Raw genomic sequence first — 13,980 nt, 5'->3', positions numbered from 1 at the left:
GCCCCGGCGGGGCCTGCGGGGGAGGGGTGTTCCCGTAACTGCCCCGGCGGGGCCTGCGGGGGAGGGGTGTTCCCGTAACTGCCCCGGCGGGGCCTGCGGGGGAGGGGTGTTCCCGTAACTGCCCCGGCCGGGGCCTGCGGAGGAGGGGTGTTCCTGTAACTGCCCCGGCGGGGCCTGCGGGGGAGGGGTGTTCCCGTATCTGCCCCGGCAGGGCCTTCGGGGGAGGGGTGTTCCCGTAACTGCCCCGGCGGGGCCTGCGGGGGAGGGGTGTTCCCGTAACTGCCCCGGCGGGGCCTGCGGGGGAGGGGTGTTCCCGTAACTGCCCCGGCGGGGCATGCGGGGGAGGGGTGTTCCCGTAACTGCCCCGGCCGGGTCCTGCGGAGGAGGGGTGTTCCCGTAACTGCCCCGGCAGGGCCTGCGGGGGAGGGGTGTTCCCGTAACTGCCCCGGCGGGGCCTGCGGGGGAGGGGTGTTCCCGTAACTGCCCCGGCGGGGCATGCGGGGGAGGGGTGTTCCCGTAACTGCCCCGGCCGGGTCCTGCGGAGGAGGGGTGTTCCCGTAACTGCCCCGGCGGGGCCTGCGGGGGAGGGGTGTTCCCGTAACTGCCCCAGCCCTGTGCTGGGAGGGGGAACCGTCCTTGCTATGCCGCAGGCTGTTCCTGCCCCGTCCTGGCTCTGGGCAGAGCTGGTTGCTGCTGGGCGGGGCCCCTGGGCGGGGTCACGTCTGCTGGGGGTGACGGGGACGGGCCCTTTCCTGCCGCCGCGAGTCACTGGCCAGGCCCAGGGGCAGATTCAGACTTTTATTGCAAGAACAGACGCGTTTGCGCAGCGCAGGCTGGGGCAGCGTCAGCAGCGCTCCCGGGCGGCCACAGGCAGGGCCACTCCCAGCCACGGCCTGGGTCACCGTGCCCCAGACACGGCTGCGGCGCCAGGCTGGGGGCAACTCCAGGAGTGGATAGCTGGGAGCGGCTTGTGGAGGGTCTGGCATGTCCGGGGTGGCTCGTGGGCGGGCAGCTTGGTCCCAGGGTCTGGCAGCTCCGGGGCGGCTCGTGGGCGGGCGGCTTGGTCCCAGGGTCTGGCAGCTCCGGGGCGGCTCGTGGGCAGGCGGCTGGGGCCCAGGGTCTGGCAGCTCCGGGGCGGCTTGGTCCCAAGGTCTGGCAGCTCCGGGGCGGCTTGGTCCCAAGGTCTGGCAGCTCCGGGGCGGCTTGTGGGCGGGCGGCTGGGGCCCAGGGTCTGGCAGCTCCGGGGCGGCTCGTGGGGGTGCGGCTGGGGCCCAGGGTCTGGCAGCTCCAGGGCGGCTCGTGGGGGGCGGCTGGGGCCCAGGGTCTGGCAGCTCCGGGGTGGCTCGTGGGCAGGCGGCTGGGGCCCAGGGTCTGGCAGCTCCGGGGCAGCTCGTGGGGGGCGGCTGGGGCCCAGGGTCTGGCAGCTCCGGGGCAGCTCGTGGGCAGGCGGCTGGGGCCCAGGGTCTGGCAGCTCTGGGGCGGCTCGTGGGCGGGCGGCTGGGGCCCAGGGTCTGGCAGCTCCGGGGCAGCTCGTGGGTGGGCGGCTGGGGCCCAGGGTCTGGCAGCTCCGGGGCGGCTCGTGGGTGGGCGGCTGGGGCCCAGGGGCTGCCCTTGGAAGGCAGGCGAGAGCCCCCCTGCCCCGGAGGCGAAGGGCCGGTAGGGTCTGGGTGGCTCTGCACAGGAATGAGCCGGGGGCCTGGCTGGCCCGGTGTCACGGCCCTGCCCCATGGGAGTGTGGGGCTGCCGCAGCGCGATGGGAGATGGAGCCGTTCACTGGGCAGGGGGCCTGCGTCGAGCTGGAACCCGGGGGCCATGCTCCTGCCCAGAGCCGGGCTAGACTCGCCAGACTCCCCACTCGGGCCCCTGCGGCGTGGGGGGATGATCGTGCTGGCTGAGCCCGCAGATCTGTGGCTCTCAGGCCCCCCCTGCTCCCTCAGCTGGGACTCGTGCCCGTTGGGGGGGGTGGCAGAGCAGGAAGGGGGCGTCGCCGCTGGCTGAGGGGACCCCCGTGCGTGGGAGCCCTGGCAGGTTGGGAAGCAAAGGCAAAGCCGGCTCCAGGCAGCGTGAGGCTGGGGCCAGGAATCCAGCCCCGTGGCGGGTGGGCAGCCAGTGGTTCCCCTGCGAGGGGCTGGGCGTGGGGCAGGCATGGAGCGTGCGAGAGACGTGCTGGTGGGGCAGGCCGGGCACACGGTGGAGCAAGCCCTCGACCTCTACCTGCTCAGCCTCGGCTCCAGCACCTTGTTGATCACTGGCTCCGGGGAGCCGGCCAGCCCCCACTCGCGCCCCAGGCTGTTGGCGCACGGCAGGCTGGGGTTGGCTCTCTGCACCACGGAGATCTGGCAGGTCTGCGCGTCGTACTGAGCCATGCACCACTCGGGGAAGTCGATGGGGTGCTGGGTGCTGGCAGGAGAGAAGGAGACGGGTGCTTGGCTGCAGGGGGCAGGAGGGATCGGGCCGGGCCTTGGCATGTCCCTCTGGGTCTGTCTACACTAGCCCCTAGTTCGCACTCGGGTGGGAATGTCGGCAACCGGAGGTGCAAATGAAGCCAGGGATTTGAATTTCCTGGGCTTCTTTGCATAAAGCCGGGCGCCGCCATTTTTAAATGTCCACTAGTGCGGACTCTGTGCCCGCGGCTCCACGCGGCTCCACGCGGCTACACGCGGCACGGCCCAGGTAGTTTGGACTAGGCTTCATAATCCGAACTACCGTTACTCCTCGTGTAGCCCCCCCCTTTGCTCAGGTCACATGCACACGGCCCCCCTCCCTGGGTGTAGCCCCCCCCTTTGCTCAGGTCACATGCACACGGCCCCCCTCCCGGGGTGTAGCCCCCCCCTTTGCTCAGGTCACATGCACACGGCCCCCCTCCCTGGGTGTAGCCCCCCCCTTTGCTCAGGTCACATGCACACGGCCGCCCCCCCTGAGTGTAGCCCCCCCCTTTGCTCAGGTCACATGCACACGGCCCCCCTCCCTGGGTGTAGCCCCCCCCTTTGCTCAGGTCACATGCACACGGCCGCCCCCCCTGAGTGTAGCCCCCCCCCTTTGCTCAGGTCACATGCACACGGCCGCCCCCCCTGAGTGTAGCCCCCCCCCTTTGCTCAGGTCACATACACACGGCCCCCCCCGGGTGTAACCCCCCCCCGTTTGCTCAGGTCACATGCACACGGCCCCCCTGGGTGTAGCTCCCCCCTTTGCTCGGGTCACATGCACACGGCCCCCCCCCGGGTGTAGCTCCCCCCTTTGCTCAGGTCACATGCACACGGCCCCCCCCCCCTGGTGTAGCTCCCCCCTTTGCTCGGGTCACATGCACACGGCCGCCCCCCCGGGTGTAGCTCCCCCCTTTGCTCGGGTCACATGCACACTGCCCCCCCCGGGTGTAGCTCCCCCCTTTGCTCGGGTCACATGCACACGGCCCCCCCCGGGTGTAGCCCCTCCCTTTGCTCAGGTCACATGCACACGGCCCCCCCCCGGGGCTGGTCTCGACTCACATCTCGCAGCAGCCCACGCCCACGGGGTGCAGGCAGGTGCAGAGCAGGCAGGCGGCGCTGAGCCACGACTCTCCCAGGCTGAAGTGCTTCCCCTCGGCGGCACAGGGAGCTGCAAGGGAGCCCGGCCCAGTGAGCGGAGCGGCCCTGCCCCCTTGTGCGAGTGGGCGGGGCCGGACTCAGGGCACCCCTCCCCCACATCTCCTCGGGGCTCCTGCTGCTGCACGTCCCCCCCGGCGGTGCTGAGGGCAGGTGTCCCCTGCGCCGGAGAGGAGCGAGCCCTGGCCTAGGGCCGCCAGGCTGCCCCGCGGGGCCTGGGGCTCCCGTAACTGCCCCGCGGGGCCCAGCAAGGCGGGTTAGCGGTCGTTCGAATTAGGAGCTTTCATTCGCACTCCCGAGCCTGTGCCGCGTGGAGCCGCGTGGAGCCCGAACTACCGGGCATTTAAACATGGCGGCGCCTGGGAACATGCAAATGAAGCCCGGGATATTTCAATCTCAGGCTTCATTTGCAAGTTGGAATCCCTGCGTTAGCCACCCTGGTTCGAACTGGGGGGCAGGCTGGACAGGCCCTCACAGCCAGGGGGTCAAACACGGGAATAAACTGCCCAGGGGGTTTGGAATCCCCGTCTCTGGAGAGACTGAGGAGCAGGTTGGATCAATGTCTCTCAGGGACGGTCTAGGCAGTGCTGGGTCCTGCCGTGAGGGCCGGGGACTGGACTCGATGGCTCTCGAGGTCCCTTCCAGTCCTAGTGTTCTGTGATTCCCGCCTCCTCCGTGGGCCCCGCCCGGCTGCCCCGCGGGTACCTGGGACTCCCCTTCCCCCACCACAGGCCCAGCCCGGCTGCCCCGCGGGTTCCTGGGACTCCCCTTCCCCCACCACAGGCCCAGCCCGGCTGCCCCGCGGGTACATGGGACTCCCCTTCCCCCACCTCAGGCCCAGCCCGGCTGCCCCGCAGGTTCCTGGGACTCCCCTTCCCCCACCTCAGGCCCAGCCCGGCTGCCCCGCGGGTACCTGGGACTCCCCTTCCTCCACCACAGGCCCAGCCCGGCTGCCCCGCAGGTTCCTGGGACTCCCCTTCCCCCACCACAGGCCCAGCCCGGCTGCCCCGCGGGTACCTGGGACTCCCCTTCCCCCACCACAGGCCCAGCCCGGCTGCCCCGCGGGTACCTGGGACTCCCCTTCCCACACCACAGGCCCCGCCCGGCTGCCCCGCGGGTTCCTGGGACTCCCCTTCCCCCACCACAGGCCAAGCCCGGCTGCCCCGCGGGTACCTGGGACTCCCCTTCCCCCACCACAGGCCCAGCCCGGCTGCCCCGCGGGTTCCTGGGACTCCCCTTCCCCCACCACAGGCCCAGCCCGGCTGCCCCGCGGGTACCTGGGACTCCCCTTCCTCCACCACAGGCCCAGCCCGGCTGCCCCGCGGGTACCTGGGACTCCCCTTCCCCCACCACAGGCCAAGCCCGGCTGCCCCGCGGGTACCTGGGACTCCCCTTCCTCCACCACAGGCCCAGCCCGGCTGCCCCGCGGGTACCTGGGACTCCCCTTCCTCCACCCCAGGCCCAGCCCGGTTCCTCGCAGCAGCTCAGCCGCGCCCGGGGAGGGAGCTGTGGGCTCCGGGCTGTTCCGGTCCCAGCTGGCCTGGTAGCATGCGCCCGGGGCACACCACTCGCTCACTGCTCTGCAGCCTGGGTGCCCAGAGCCCCCACTGCCCGGCCAGGCCGCCTAGCACCTGCACCACTCGGAATCAGAGCCCCGGGGCTGGCAGAGCCCCGGGGCTGGCAGGGCCCTCGGCACCGTCGCGTCCAGCCCCCTGCCCAGAGCAGGGTGCACCTCGGCTCAACCATCCCAGCCAGGGCCATGCCCAGCACGTCCTGGTCTCAGCCCGCGGCCGCCTCACCTTGTGCCTGGAAGTAACATTTCGCCTGGGAGCCCTGGGGCTGGAGCAGGAAACAGACCATCAGGCAGAGCCTGCCCCAGACACGGGCCACCTGCCTCTTCACGGCCATTGCTGTGGTTGGGTTTGGACTCCTCTTGATCCCGGAGCCTCTCCCCTCTGTGCCTGCTCTCTGGCTCTCCTCCCTTTTCTAACGCCTCTGGGTCCCACCAGGAGCTATTTATAAAGTTCAACTTTATGACCCTGGCCACCAGCTGAGCCCCCCGGAGACGCTGTAAAACTCATTTCCTGGTCCGAAAACAAGAGGTAGGATCGAGCGTTTTAACAAGCTGTGAAAAGCTGATTCATGCGCTCCAGTTCCGGCTCCAGTTGGAAATCCCGGCGGGCGCGAGGGCTGGCAGCGAGACCCCGCGGCAGGTCCATCTCCAGGGCGCCGTGTGCAGGGCCGCTCAGAGACAAGCCCCCAGGGCCGGCGTGGGAGCGAGGCCTTTGTGGAAGCATCCCTGGTGCCATTGAGCTGTCTCCTTCCAGAAACCCCCCAAGGGGACGTCGGCGTCTAGTCTCGGTGGTGGCCCAAACATTCAGCTGCTGCCAAGGGCTAAGCACGGCACTAGCTAGCAGCCTGGCATGTGTCTCCTGCTATTACCAAGCCCGGCAAGCGTCCACCCTCCGCACAAGCCTCCGGCCAGAGACGAAGTTGCACACAACCTGGGTAGCACCCAGCTGCCACCAGCCCCAGCCCCCACGCTACCAGGCACAGCGTGACTCTGGCCAGCCCCAGAGACAAGGGGCCAGATTCATGCAGGGTGCAGCCCCCCCCCCCCCCGGCTTTCTCTGGATTCCATCCCGGATGAGCCCCCAAGCTTGAGTTCAGAGCTTAGCTCAGCCTCCCCGTGAGCAACGGGCCAGCGAGCCGGCCTGCCCGTGGGGCCTTGCCCGTCGTCCGGGGAGTCCGGCCCAATCTGTGCTGGTTTTGTGGGTGCCCGTTCCCCAGTGGGACTCCCACCTGCTTGTTCTGTGCCTGCAAGGTGCAGTGGGAGGAAGCGTCCAGCCCCCTCCTGTCAAAGCGGCAGGGCCCCGGCGGTGTCCTGGGGGAGGAAGGGACCAGAGACTGACCGGCCCTGGAGCCTCACAGGGGGGAATCTTTGCCAAATGGGGGATCCACGGATTAGACGCGAGCTGGAGTCTTGCGTCCAGGTCTGGGCACCACATTGCAGGAGAGATGAGCAGGAACTGGAGAGGGGCCAGAGAAGAGCAACAAGACTGAGGAGAGGCCTGGAGAGCAGGAGGGAAGACTGAAGGAATTGGGCTTGTTTAGTTTGCAAAGGAGCAGACTGAGAGGGGACGTGAGAGCCGTTTTCGGGTACCTCGTCCACGATCTCCGCACTAAGCACAGGAAAGTGTCCGGCTAGGGCAGGAGAGCTGCCAGCCTGGCCACCCAGGAGCAGGTGTGCATGAAAATCAAGGGGGTCCACTGAGACCCCCAACCCTGAGCTTACAATGGCCGTCCTGGGTCAGACCAAAGGTCCATCTAGCCCAGTAGCCTGTCTGCCGACAGCGGCCAACCCTAGGGACCCTGGAGGGGATGGACCGGAGACAGTGACCAAGCCATTTGTCTCGTGCCATCCCTCTCCAGCCTTCCACAAACTTTGGCAGGGACACCACTCCTACCCCCTGGCTAATAGCACTCCATGGACCCAACCTCCATGACTTGATCTCACTTCCCTCTAAACTCTGTTCTAGTTCTAGCCTTCACAGCCTCCTGCAGCAAGGAGTTCCACAGGTTGACTCTTTGCTTTGTGAAGAAGAACTTTCTGTTTCTAGTTTGAAGCCTGCTACCCATTCCTTTCCTTTGGTGTCCTCTAGTCCTTCTTTATGGGAACTAATGAAGAACTTTTCTGAATGCACCCTCTCCACCCCACTCATGCTTTTAGAGACCTCTATCCTGTCCCCGCTCCATCTCCTCTTTTCTAAGCTGAACAGTCCCAGTCTCTTTAGCCTCTCTTCATATGGGACCTGTTCCCAACCCCTGATCATTGTAGTTGCCCTCCCCCCTCCCAGCCTCTCTCTTCCTCTCTCCCACCTCCTTTTCCCAGTCTCCCCCAGTTTTGTTCAATAAAGAGAGATTCTATTTTTGAACACACGTGTCCTTTATTTTGTACATCAATAAGAAGGGGGGCTAGGGAAGGGTAAGTGGAAGAGGTGAGGGAGGAATGGGGCACGAGCCCCCGATGGGGAGGACTGGGCTGGCTCTGCGGGCTTCTGGGGGTGGAAGCTCTCCTGCAGCCCCCCAATTGCCCCCTCTCCCCAGATGGCAGCCTGCGGCAAGTGCAGCCGGGCTGATGGCCGAGTGGTGTGATGTGCCCAGTGTGGGTACTCCGGGCACTCCAAGCCAGGACTGCTTTGCAAGCGGGGCACCCCTTAGAACTGTGTGTCCGGGGTGGGGGTCGGGACCCTTTAAGCACAGCCCTCGGCTAGCCTGAGACAGCATCTCCATGCTCTAAGTCCTAACCTGATGCCCTGCCGGCACTTCTTCCGGCCATCCTTAAGCCCTGTTCAGGGTCCACTTAATGTGGACATGCTAGTTCGAATTAGCAAAACACTAATTCGAACTAGTTTTTTAGTCTGGATGTGTTAGTTCGAATTAACGTTGTAGTGTAGACATACCCATATATAGTAGCCCAGGGTATGTCTACACTACCCCCCTAGTTCGAACTAGCAGGGTAATGTAGGCATACCGAACTTCCTAATGAAGCCCGGGATTTGAATTTCCCGGGCTTCATTAGCATAAAGCCGGCGCCGCCATTTTTAAAAGCCGGCTAGTGCGAACCCCGTGCCGTGCGGCTACACGCGGCACGGCCTAGATAGTTCGGATTAGGCTTCTATTCCGAACTATCTGTACGCCTCGTGGCTGGGGGGCAGGGCGCGATCGGCGCTGGGAGCCTGTGGTTGGTGCAGAAGTCGGATGGGGGCGGGGCCGTGGCTGGGAGGTGGGGCTGCGATGGGCGCTGGGAGCCTGTGGTTGGTTCAGAAGTCGGATGGGGGCGGGGCCGTGGCTGGGAGGTGGGGTGCGATGGGCACTGGGAGCCTGTGGTTGGTGCAGAAGTCGGATGGGGGCGGGGCAGTGGCTGGGGGGCGGGGTGCGATCGGCGCTGGGAGCCTGTGGTTGGTGCAGAAGTCGGATGGGGGCGGGGCCGTGGCTGGGAGGTGGGGTGCGATGGGCACTGGGAGCCTGTGGTTGGTGCAGAAGTCGGATGGGGGCGGGGCAGTGGCTGGGGGGCGGGGTGCGATCGGCGCTGGGAGCCTGTGGTTGGTGCAGAAGTCGGATGGGGGCGGGGCCGTGGCTGGGAGGTGGGGCTGCGATTGGCGCTGGGAGCCTGTGGTTGGTGCAGAAGTCAGATGGGGGCGGGGCCGTGGCTGGGGGGAAGGCGTGATCGGCTCTGGGAGCCTGTGGTTGGTGCAGAAGTCGGATGGGGGCGGGGCCGTGTCTGGGAGGTGGGGCTGCGATTGGCGCTGGGAGCCTGTGGTTGGTGCAGAAGTCGGATGGGGGCAGGGCCGTGGCTGGGAGGTGGAGCTGCGATTGGCGCTGGGAGCTTGTGGTTGGTGCAGAAGTCGGATGGGGGCGGGGCAGTGGCTGGGGGGGCGGGGCGCGATTGGCGCTGGGAGCCTGTGGTTGGTGCAGAAGTCGTAGGGGGCGGGGCCGTGGCTGGGAGGTGCGGCTGCGATGGGCGCTGGGAGCTTGTGGTTGGTGCAGAAGTCGGATGGGGGCGGGGCAGTGGCTGGGGGGGCGGGGCGCGATTGGCGCTGGGAGCCTGTGGTTGGTGCAGAAGTCGTATGGGGGCGGGGCCGTGGCTGGGAGGTGGGGCTGCGATCGGCGCTGGGAGCCTGTGGTTGGTGCAGAAGTCGGATGGGGGCGGAGCCGTGGCTGGGAGGTGGGGCTGCCATCGGCGCTGGGAGCCTGTGGTTGGTGCAGAAGTCGGATGGGGGCGGGGCCGTGGCTGGGAGGTGGGGCTGCGATCGGCGCTGGGAGCCTGTGGTTGGTGCAGAAGTCGGATGGGGGCGGGGCCGTGGCTGGGAGGTGGGGCGCGATCGGCGCTGGGAGCCTGTGGTTGGTGCAGAAGTCGGATGGGGGCGGGGCCGTGGCTGGGAGGTGGGGCTGCGATGGGCGCTGGGAGCCTGTGGTTGGTGCAGAAGTCGGATGGGGGCGGGGCCATAGCTGGAAGGTGGGGCTGCGATTGGCGCTGGGAGCCTGTGGTTGGTGCAGAAGTCGGATGGGGGCGGGGCCGTGGCTGGGAGGTGGGGCTGCGATGGGCGCTGGGAGCCTGTGGTTGGTGCAGAAGTCGGATGGGGGCGGGGCCGTGGCTGGGAGGTGGGGCTGCGATTGGCGTTGGGGGCCTGTGGTTGGTGCAGAAGTCGGATGGGGGCGGGGCCGTGGCTGGGAGGTGGGGCTGCGATTGGCGTTGGGGGCCTGTGGTTGGTGCAGAAGTCGGATGGGGGCGGGGCCGTGGCTGGGAGGTGGGGCTGCGATGGGCGCTGGGAGCCTGTGGTTGGTGCAGAAGTCGGATGGGGGCGGGGCCGTGGCTGGAAGGTGGGGCTGCGATTGGCGCTGGGAGCCTGTGGTTGGTGCAGAAGTCGGATGGGGGCGGGGCCGTGGCTGGGAGGTGGGGCTGCGATTGGCGTTGGGGGCCTGTGGTTGGTGCAGAAGTCGGATGGGGGCGGGGCCGTGGCTGGGAGGTGGGGCTGCGATGGGCGCTGGGAGCCTGTGGTTGGTGCAGAAGTCGGATGGGGGCGGGGCCGTGGCTGGAAGGTGGGGCTGCGATTGGCGCTGGGAGCCTGTGGTTGGTGCAGAAGTCGGATGGGGGCGGGGCCGTGGCTGGGAGGTGGGGCTGCGATGGGCGCTGGGAGCCTGTGGTTGGTGCAGAAGTCGGATGGGGGCGGGGCCGTGGCTGGGAGGTGGGGCTGCGATGGGCGCTGGGAGCCTGTGCTTGGTGCAGAAGTCGGATGGGGGCGGGGCCGTGGCTGGGAGGTGGGGCTGCGATGGGCGCTGGGGGCCTGTGGTTGGTGCAGAAGTCGGATGGGGGCGGGGCCGTGGCTGGGAGGTGGGGCTGCGATTGGCGTAGGGGGCCTGTGGTTGGTGCAGAAGTCGGATGGGGGCGGGGCCGTGGCTGGGAGGTGGGGCGCGATCGGCGCTGGGAGCCTGTGGTTGGTGCAGAAGTCGGATGGGGGCGGGGCCGTGGCTGGGAGGTGGGGCTGCGATGGGCACTGGGAGCCTGTGGTTGGTGCAGAAGTCGGATGGGGGCGGGGCCGTGGCTGGGACGTGGGGCTGCGATCGGCGCTGGGAGCCTGTGGTTGGTGCAGAAGTCGGATGGGGGCGGGGCCGTGGCTGGGAGGTGGGGTGCGATGGGCACTGGGAGCCTGTGGTTGGTGCAGAAGTCGGATGGGGGCGGGGCCGTGGCTGGGAGGTGGGGCTGCGATCGGCGCTGGGAGCCTGTGGTTGGTGCAGAAGTCGGATGGGGGCGGGGCTGTGGCTGGGGGGTGGGGCGCGATCGGCACTGGGAGCCTGTGGTTGGTGCAAAAGTCGGATGGGGGCGGGGCCGTGGCTGGGAGGTGGGGCTGCGATGGGCGCTGGGAGCCTGTGGTTGGTGCAGAAGTCGGATGAGGGCGGGGCCGTGGCTGGGAGGTGGGGCTGCGATGGGCGCTGGGAGCCTGTGGTTGGGGCAGAAGTCGGATGGGGGCGGGGCCGTGGCTGGGAGGTGGGGCTGCGATGGGCGCTGGGAGCCTGTGGTTGGTGCAGAAGTCGGATGGGGGCGGGGCCGTGGCTGGGAGGTGGGGCTGCGATGGGCGCTGGGAGCCTGTGGTTGGTGCAGAAGTCGGATGGGGGCGGGGCCGTGGCTGGGAGGTGGGGCTGCGATCGGCGCTGGGAGCCTGTGGTTGGTGCAGAAGTCGGATGGGGGCGGGGCCGTGGCTGGGAGGTGGGGCTGCGATGGGCGCTGGGAGCCTGTGGTTGGTGCAGAAGTCGGATGGGGGCGGGGCCGTGGCTGGGAGGTGGGGCTGCGATGGGCGCTGGGAGCCTGTGGTTGGTGCAGAAGTCGGATGGGGGCGGGGCCGTGGCTGGGAGGTGGGGCTGCGATGGGCGCTGGGGGCCTGTGGTTGGTGCAGAAGTCGGATGGGGGCGGGGCCGTTGCTGGGAGGTGGGGTGCGATGGGCGCTGGGAGCCTGTGGTTGGTGCAGAAGTCGGATGGGGGCGGGGCCGTGGCTGGGAGGTGGGGTGCGATGGGCACTGGGAGCCTGTGGTTGGTGCAGAAGTCGGATGGGGGCGGGGCCGTGGCTGGGAGGTGGGGCTGCGATGGGCGCTGGGAGCCTGTGGATGGTGCAGAAGTCGGATGGGGGCGGGGCCGTGGCTGGGAGGTGGGGCTGGGATGGGCGCTGGGGGCCTGTGGTTGGTGCAGAAGTCGGATGGGGGCGGGGCCGTGGCTGGGAGGTGGGGTGCGATGGGCGCTGGGAGCCTGTGGTTGGTGCAGAAGTCGGATGGGGGCGGGGCCGTGGCTGGGAGGTGGGGCTGCGATGGGCGCTGGGAGCCTGTGGTTGGTGCAGAAGTCGGATGGGGGCGGGGCCGTGGCTGGGAGGTGGGGCTGCGATGGGCGCTGGGAGCCTGTGGTTGGTGCAGAAGTCGGATGGGGGCGGAGCCGTGGCTGGGAGGTGGGGCTGCGATGGGCGCTGGGAGCCTGTGGTTGGTGCAGAAGTCGGATGGGGGCGGGGCCGTCGCTGGGAGGTGGGGCTGGGATGGGCGCTGGGAGCCTGTGGTTGGTGCAGAAGTCGGATGGGGGCGGGGCCGTGGCTGGGAGGTGGGGCTGCGATGGGCGCTGGGAGCCTGCGGTTGGTGCAGAAGTCGGATGGGGGCGGGGCCGTCGCTGGGAGGTGGGGCTGGGATGGGCGCTGGGGGCCTGTGGTTGGTGCAGAAGTCGGATGGGGGCGGGGCCGCGGCTGGGAGGTGGGGTGCGATGGGCGCTGGGAGCCTGTGGTTGGTGCAGAAGTCGGATGGGGGCGGGGCCGTGGCTGGGAGGTGGGGCTGCGATGGGCGCTGGGAGCCTGTGGTTGGTGCAGAAGTCGGATGGGGGCGGGGCCGTGGCTGGGAGGTGGGGCTGCGATGGGCGCTGGGAGCCTGTGGTTGGTGCAGAAGTCGGATGGGGGCGGAGCCGTGGCTGGGAGGTGGGGCTGCGATGGGCGCTGGGAGCCTGTGGTTGGTGCAGAAGTCGGATGGGGGCGGGGCCGTGGCTGGGAGGTGGGGCTGCGATGGGCGCTGGGAGCCTGTGGTTGGTGCAGAAGTCGGATGGGGGCGGGGCCGTGGCTGGGAGGTGGGGCTGGGATGGGCGCTGGGGGCCTGTGGTTGGTGCAGAAGTCGGATGGGGGCGGGGCCGTGGCTGGGAGGTGGGGCTGCGATGGGCGCTGGGAGCCTGTGGTTGGTGCAGAAGTCAGATGGGGGCGGGGCCGTGGCTGGGGGGAAGGCGTGATCGGCTCTGGGAGCCTGTGGTTGGTGCAGAAGTCGGATGGGGGCGGGGCCGTGTCTGGGAGGTGGGGCTGCGATTGGCGCTGGGAGCCTGTGGTTGGTGCAGAAGTCGGATGGGGGCAGGGCCGTGGCTGGGAGGTGGAGCTGCGATTGGCGCTGGGAGCTTGTGGTTGGTGCAGAAGTCGGATGGGGGCGGGGCAGTGGCTGGGGGGGCGGGGCGCGATTGGCGCTGGGAGCCTGTGGTTGGTGCAGAAGTCGTAGGGGGCGGGGCCGTGGCTGGGAGGTGCGGCTGCGATGGGCGCTGGGAGCTTGTGGTTGGTGCAGAAGTCGGATGGGGGCGGGGCAGTGGCTGGGGGGGCGGGGCGCGATTGGCGCTGGGAGCCTGTGGTTGGTGCAGAAGTCGTATGGGGGCGGGGCCGTGGCTGGGAGGTGGGGCTGCGATCGGCGCTGGGAGCCTGTGGTTGGTGCAGAAGTCGGATGGGGGCGGAGCCGTGGCTGGGAGGTGGGGCTGCCATCGGCGCTGGGAGCCTGTGGTTGGTGCAGAAGTCGGATGGGGGCGGGGCCGTGGCTGGGAGGTGGGGCTGCGATCGGCGCTGGGAGCCTGTGGTTGGTGCAGAAGTCGGATGGGGGCGGGGCCGTGGCTGGGAGGTGGGGCGCGATCGGCGCTGGGAGCCTGTGGTTGGTGCAGAAGTCGGATGGGGGCGGGGCCGTGGCTGGGAGGTGGGGCTGCGATGGGCGCTGGGAGCCTGTGGTTGGTGCAGAAGTCGGATGGGGGCGGGGCCATAGCTGGAAGGTGGGGCTGCGATTGGCGCTGGGAGCCTGTGGTTGGTGCAGAAGTCGGATGGGGGCGGGGCCGTGGCTGGGAGGTGGGGCTGCGATGGGCGCTGGGAGCCTGTGGTTGGTGCAGAAGTCGGATGGGGGCGGGGCCGTGGCTGGGAGGTGGGGCTGCGATTGGCGTTGGGGGCCTGTGGTTGGTGCAGAAGTCGGATGGGGGCGGGGCCGTGGCTGGGAGGTGGGGCTGCGATTGGCGTTGGGGGCCTGTGGTTGGTGCAGAAGTCGGATGGGGGCGGGGCCGTGGCTGGGAGGTGGGGCTGCG

General features: G+C 69.0%; 1 protein-coding gene across 1 annotated transcript; it reads right to left on the bottom strand.

Annotated features, from left to right (window-relative positions):
• Nucleotides 1–2,210: 2,210 nt before the first annotated feature.
• On the bottom strand, nt 2,211–5,511 carry MSMP (microseminoprotein, prostate associated). Its single transcript, XM_075918346.1, has 3 exons — nt 5,381–5,511; nt 3,486–3,594; nt 2,211–2,400 (listed from the first exon to the last, which is right to left on the bottom strand). Exons 1-3 carry the CDS (start codon nt 5,487–5,489, stop codon nt 2,211–2,213), a joined length of 408 nt encoding a protein of 135 aa, XP_075774461.1. The 5' UTR covers nt 5,490–5,511.
• Nucleotides 5,512–13,980: the final 8,469 nt, after the last annotated feature.

The sequence above is a fragment of the Pelodiscus sinensis genome, unplaced genomic scaffold, assembly GCF_049634645.1.
Source record: "Pelodiscus sinensis isolate JC-2024 unplaced genomic scaffold, ASM4963464v1 ctg169, whole genome shotgun sequence".
NCBI lineage: Eukaryota > Metazoa > Chordata > Testudines > Trionychidae > Pelodiscus > Pelodiscus sinensis.
This window is presented reverse-complemented; position numbering and strand designations above follow the sequence as displayed.

Coding starts and splice junctions, on each gene's coding strand:
- MSMP (XM_075918346.1), bottom strand. CDS start 5,489: ATGGCCGTGAAGAGGCAGGTGGCCCGTGTCTGGGGCAGGCTCTGCCTG. Junction 3,595..5,380: donor ATGTTACTTCCAGGCACAAG/GTGAGGCGGCCG, acceptor GCTCCCTTGCAG/CTCCCTGTGCCGCCGAGGGG. Junction 2,401..3,485: donor GGCGTGGGCTGCTGCGAGAT/GTGAGTCGAGAC, acceptor CTCTCCTGCCAG/CACCCAGCACCCCATCGACT.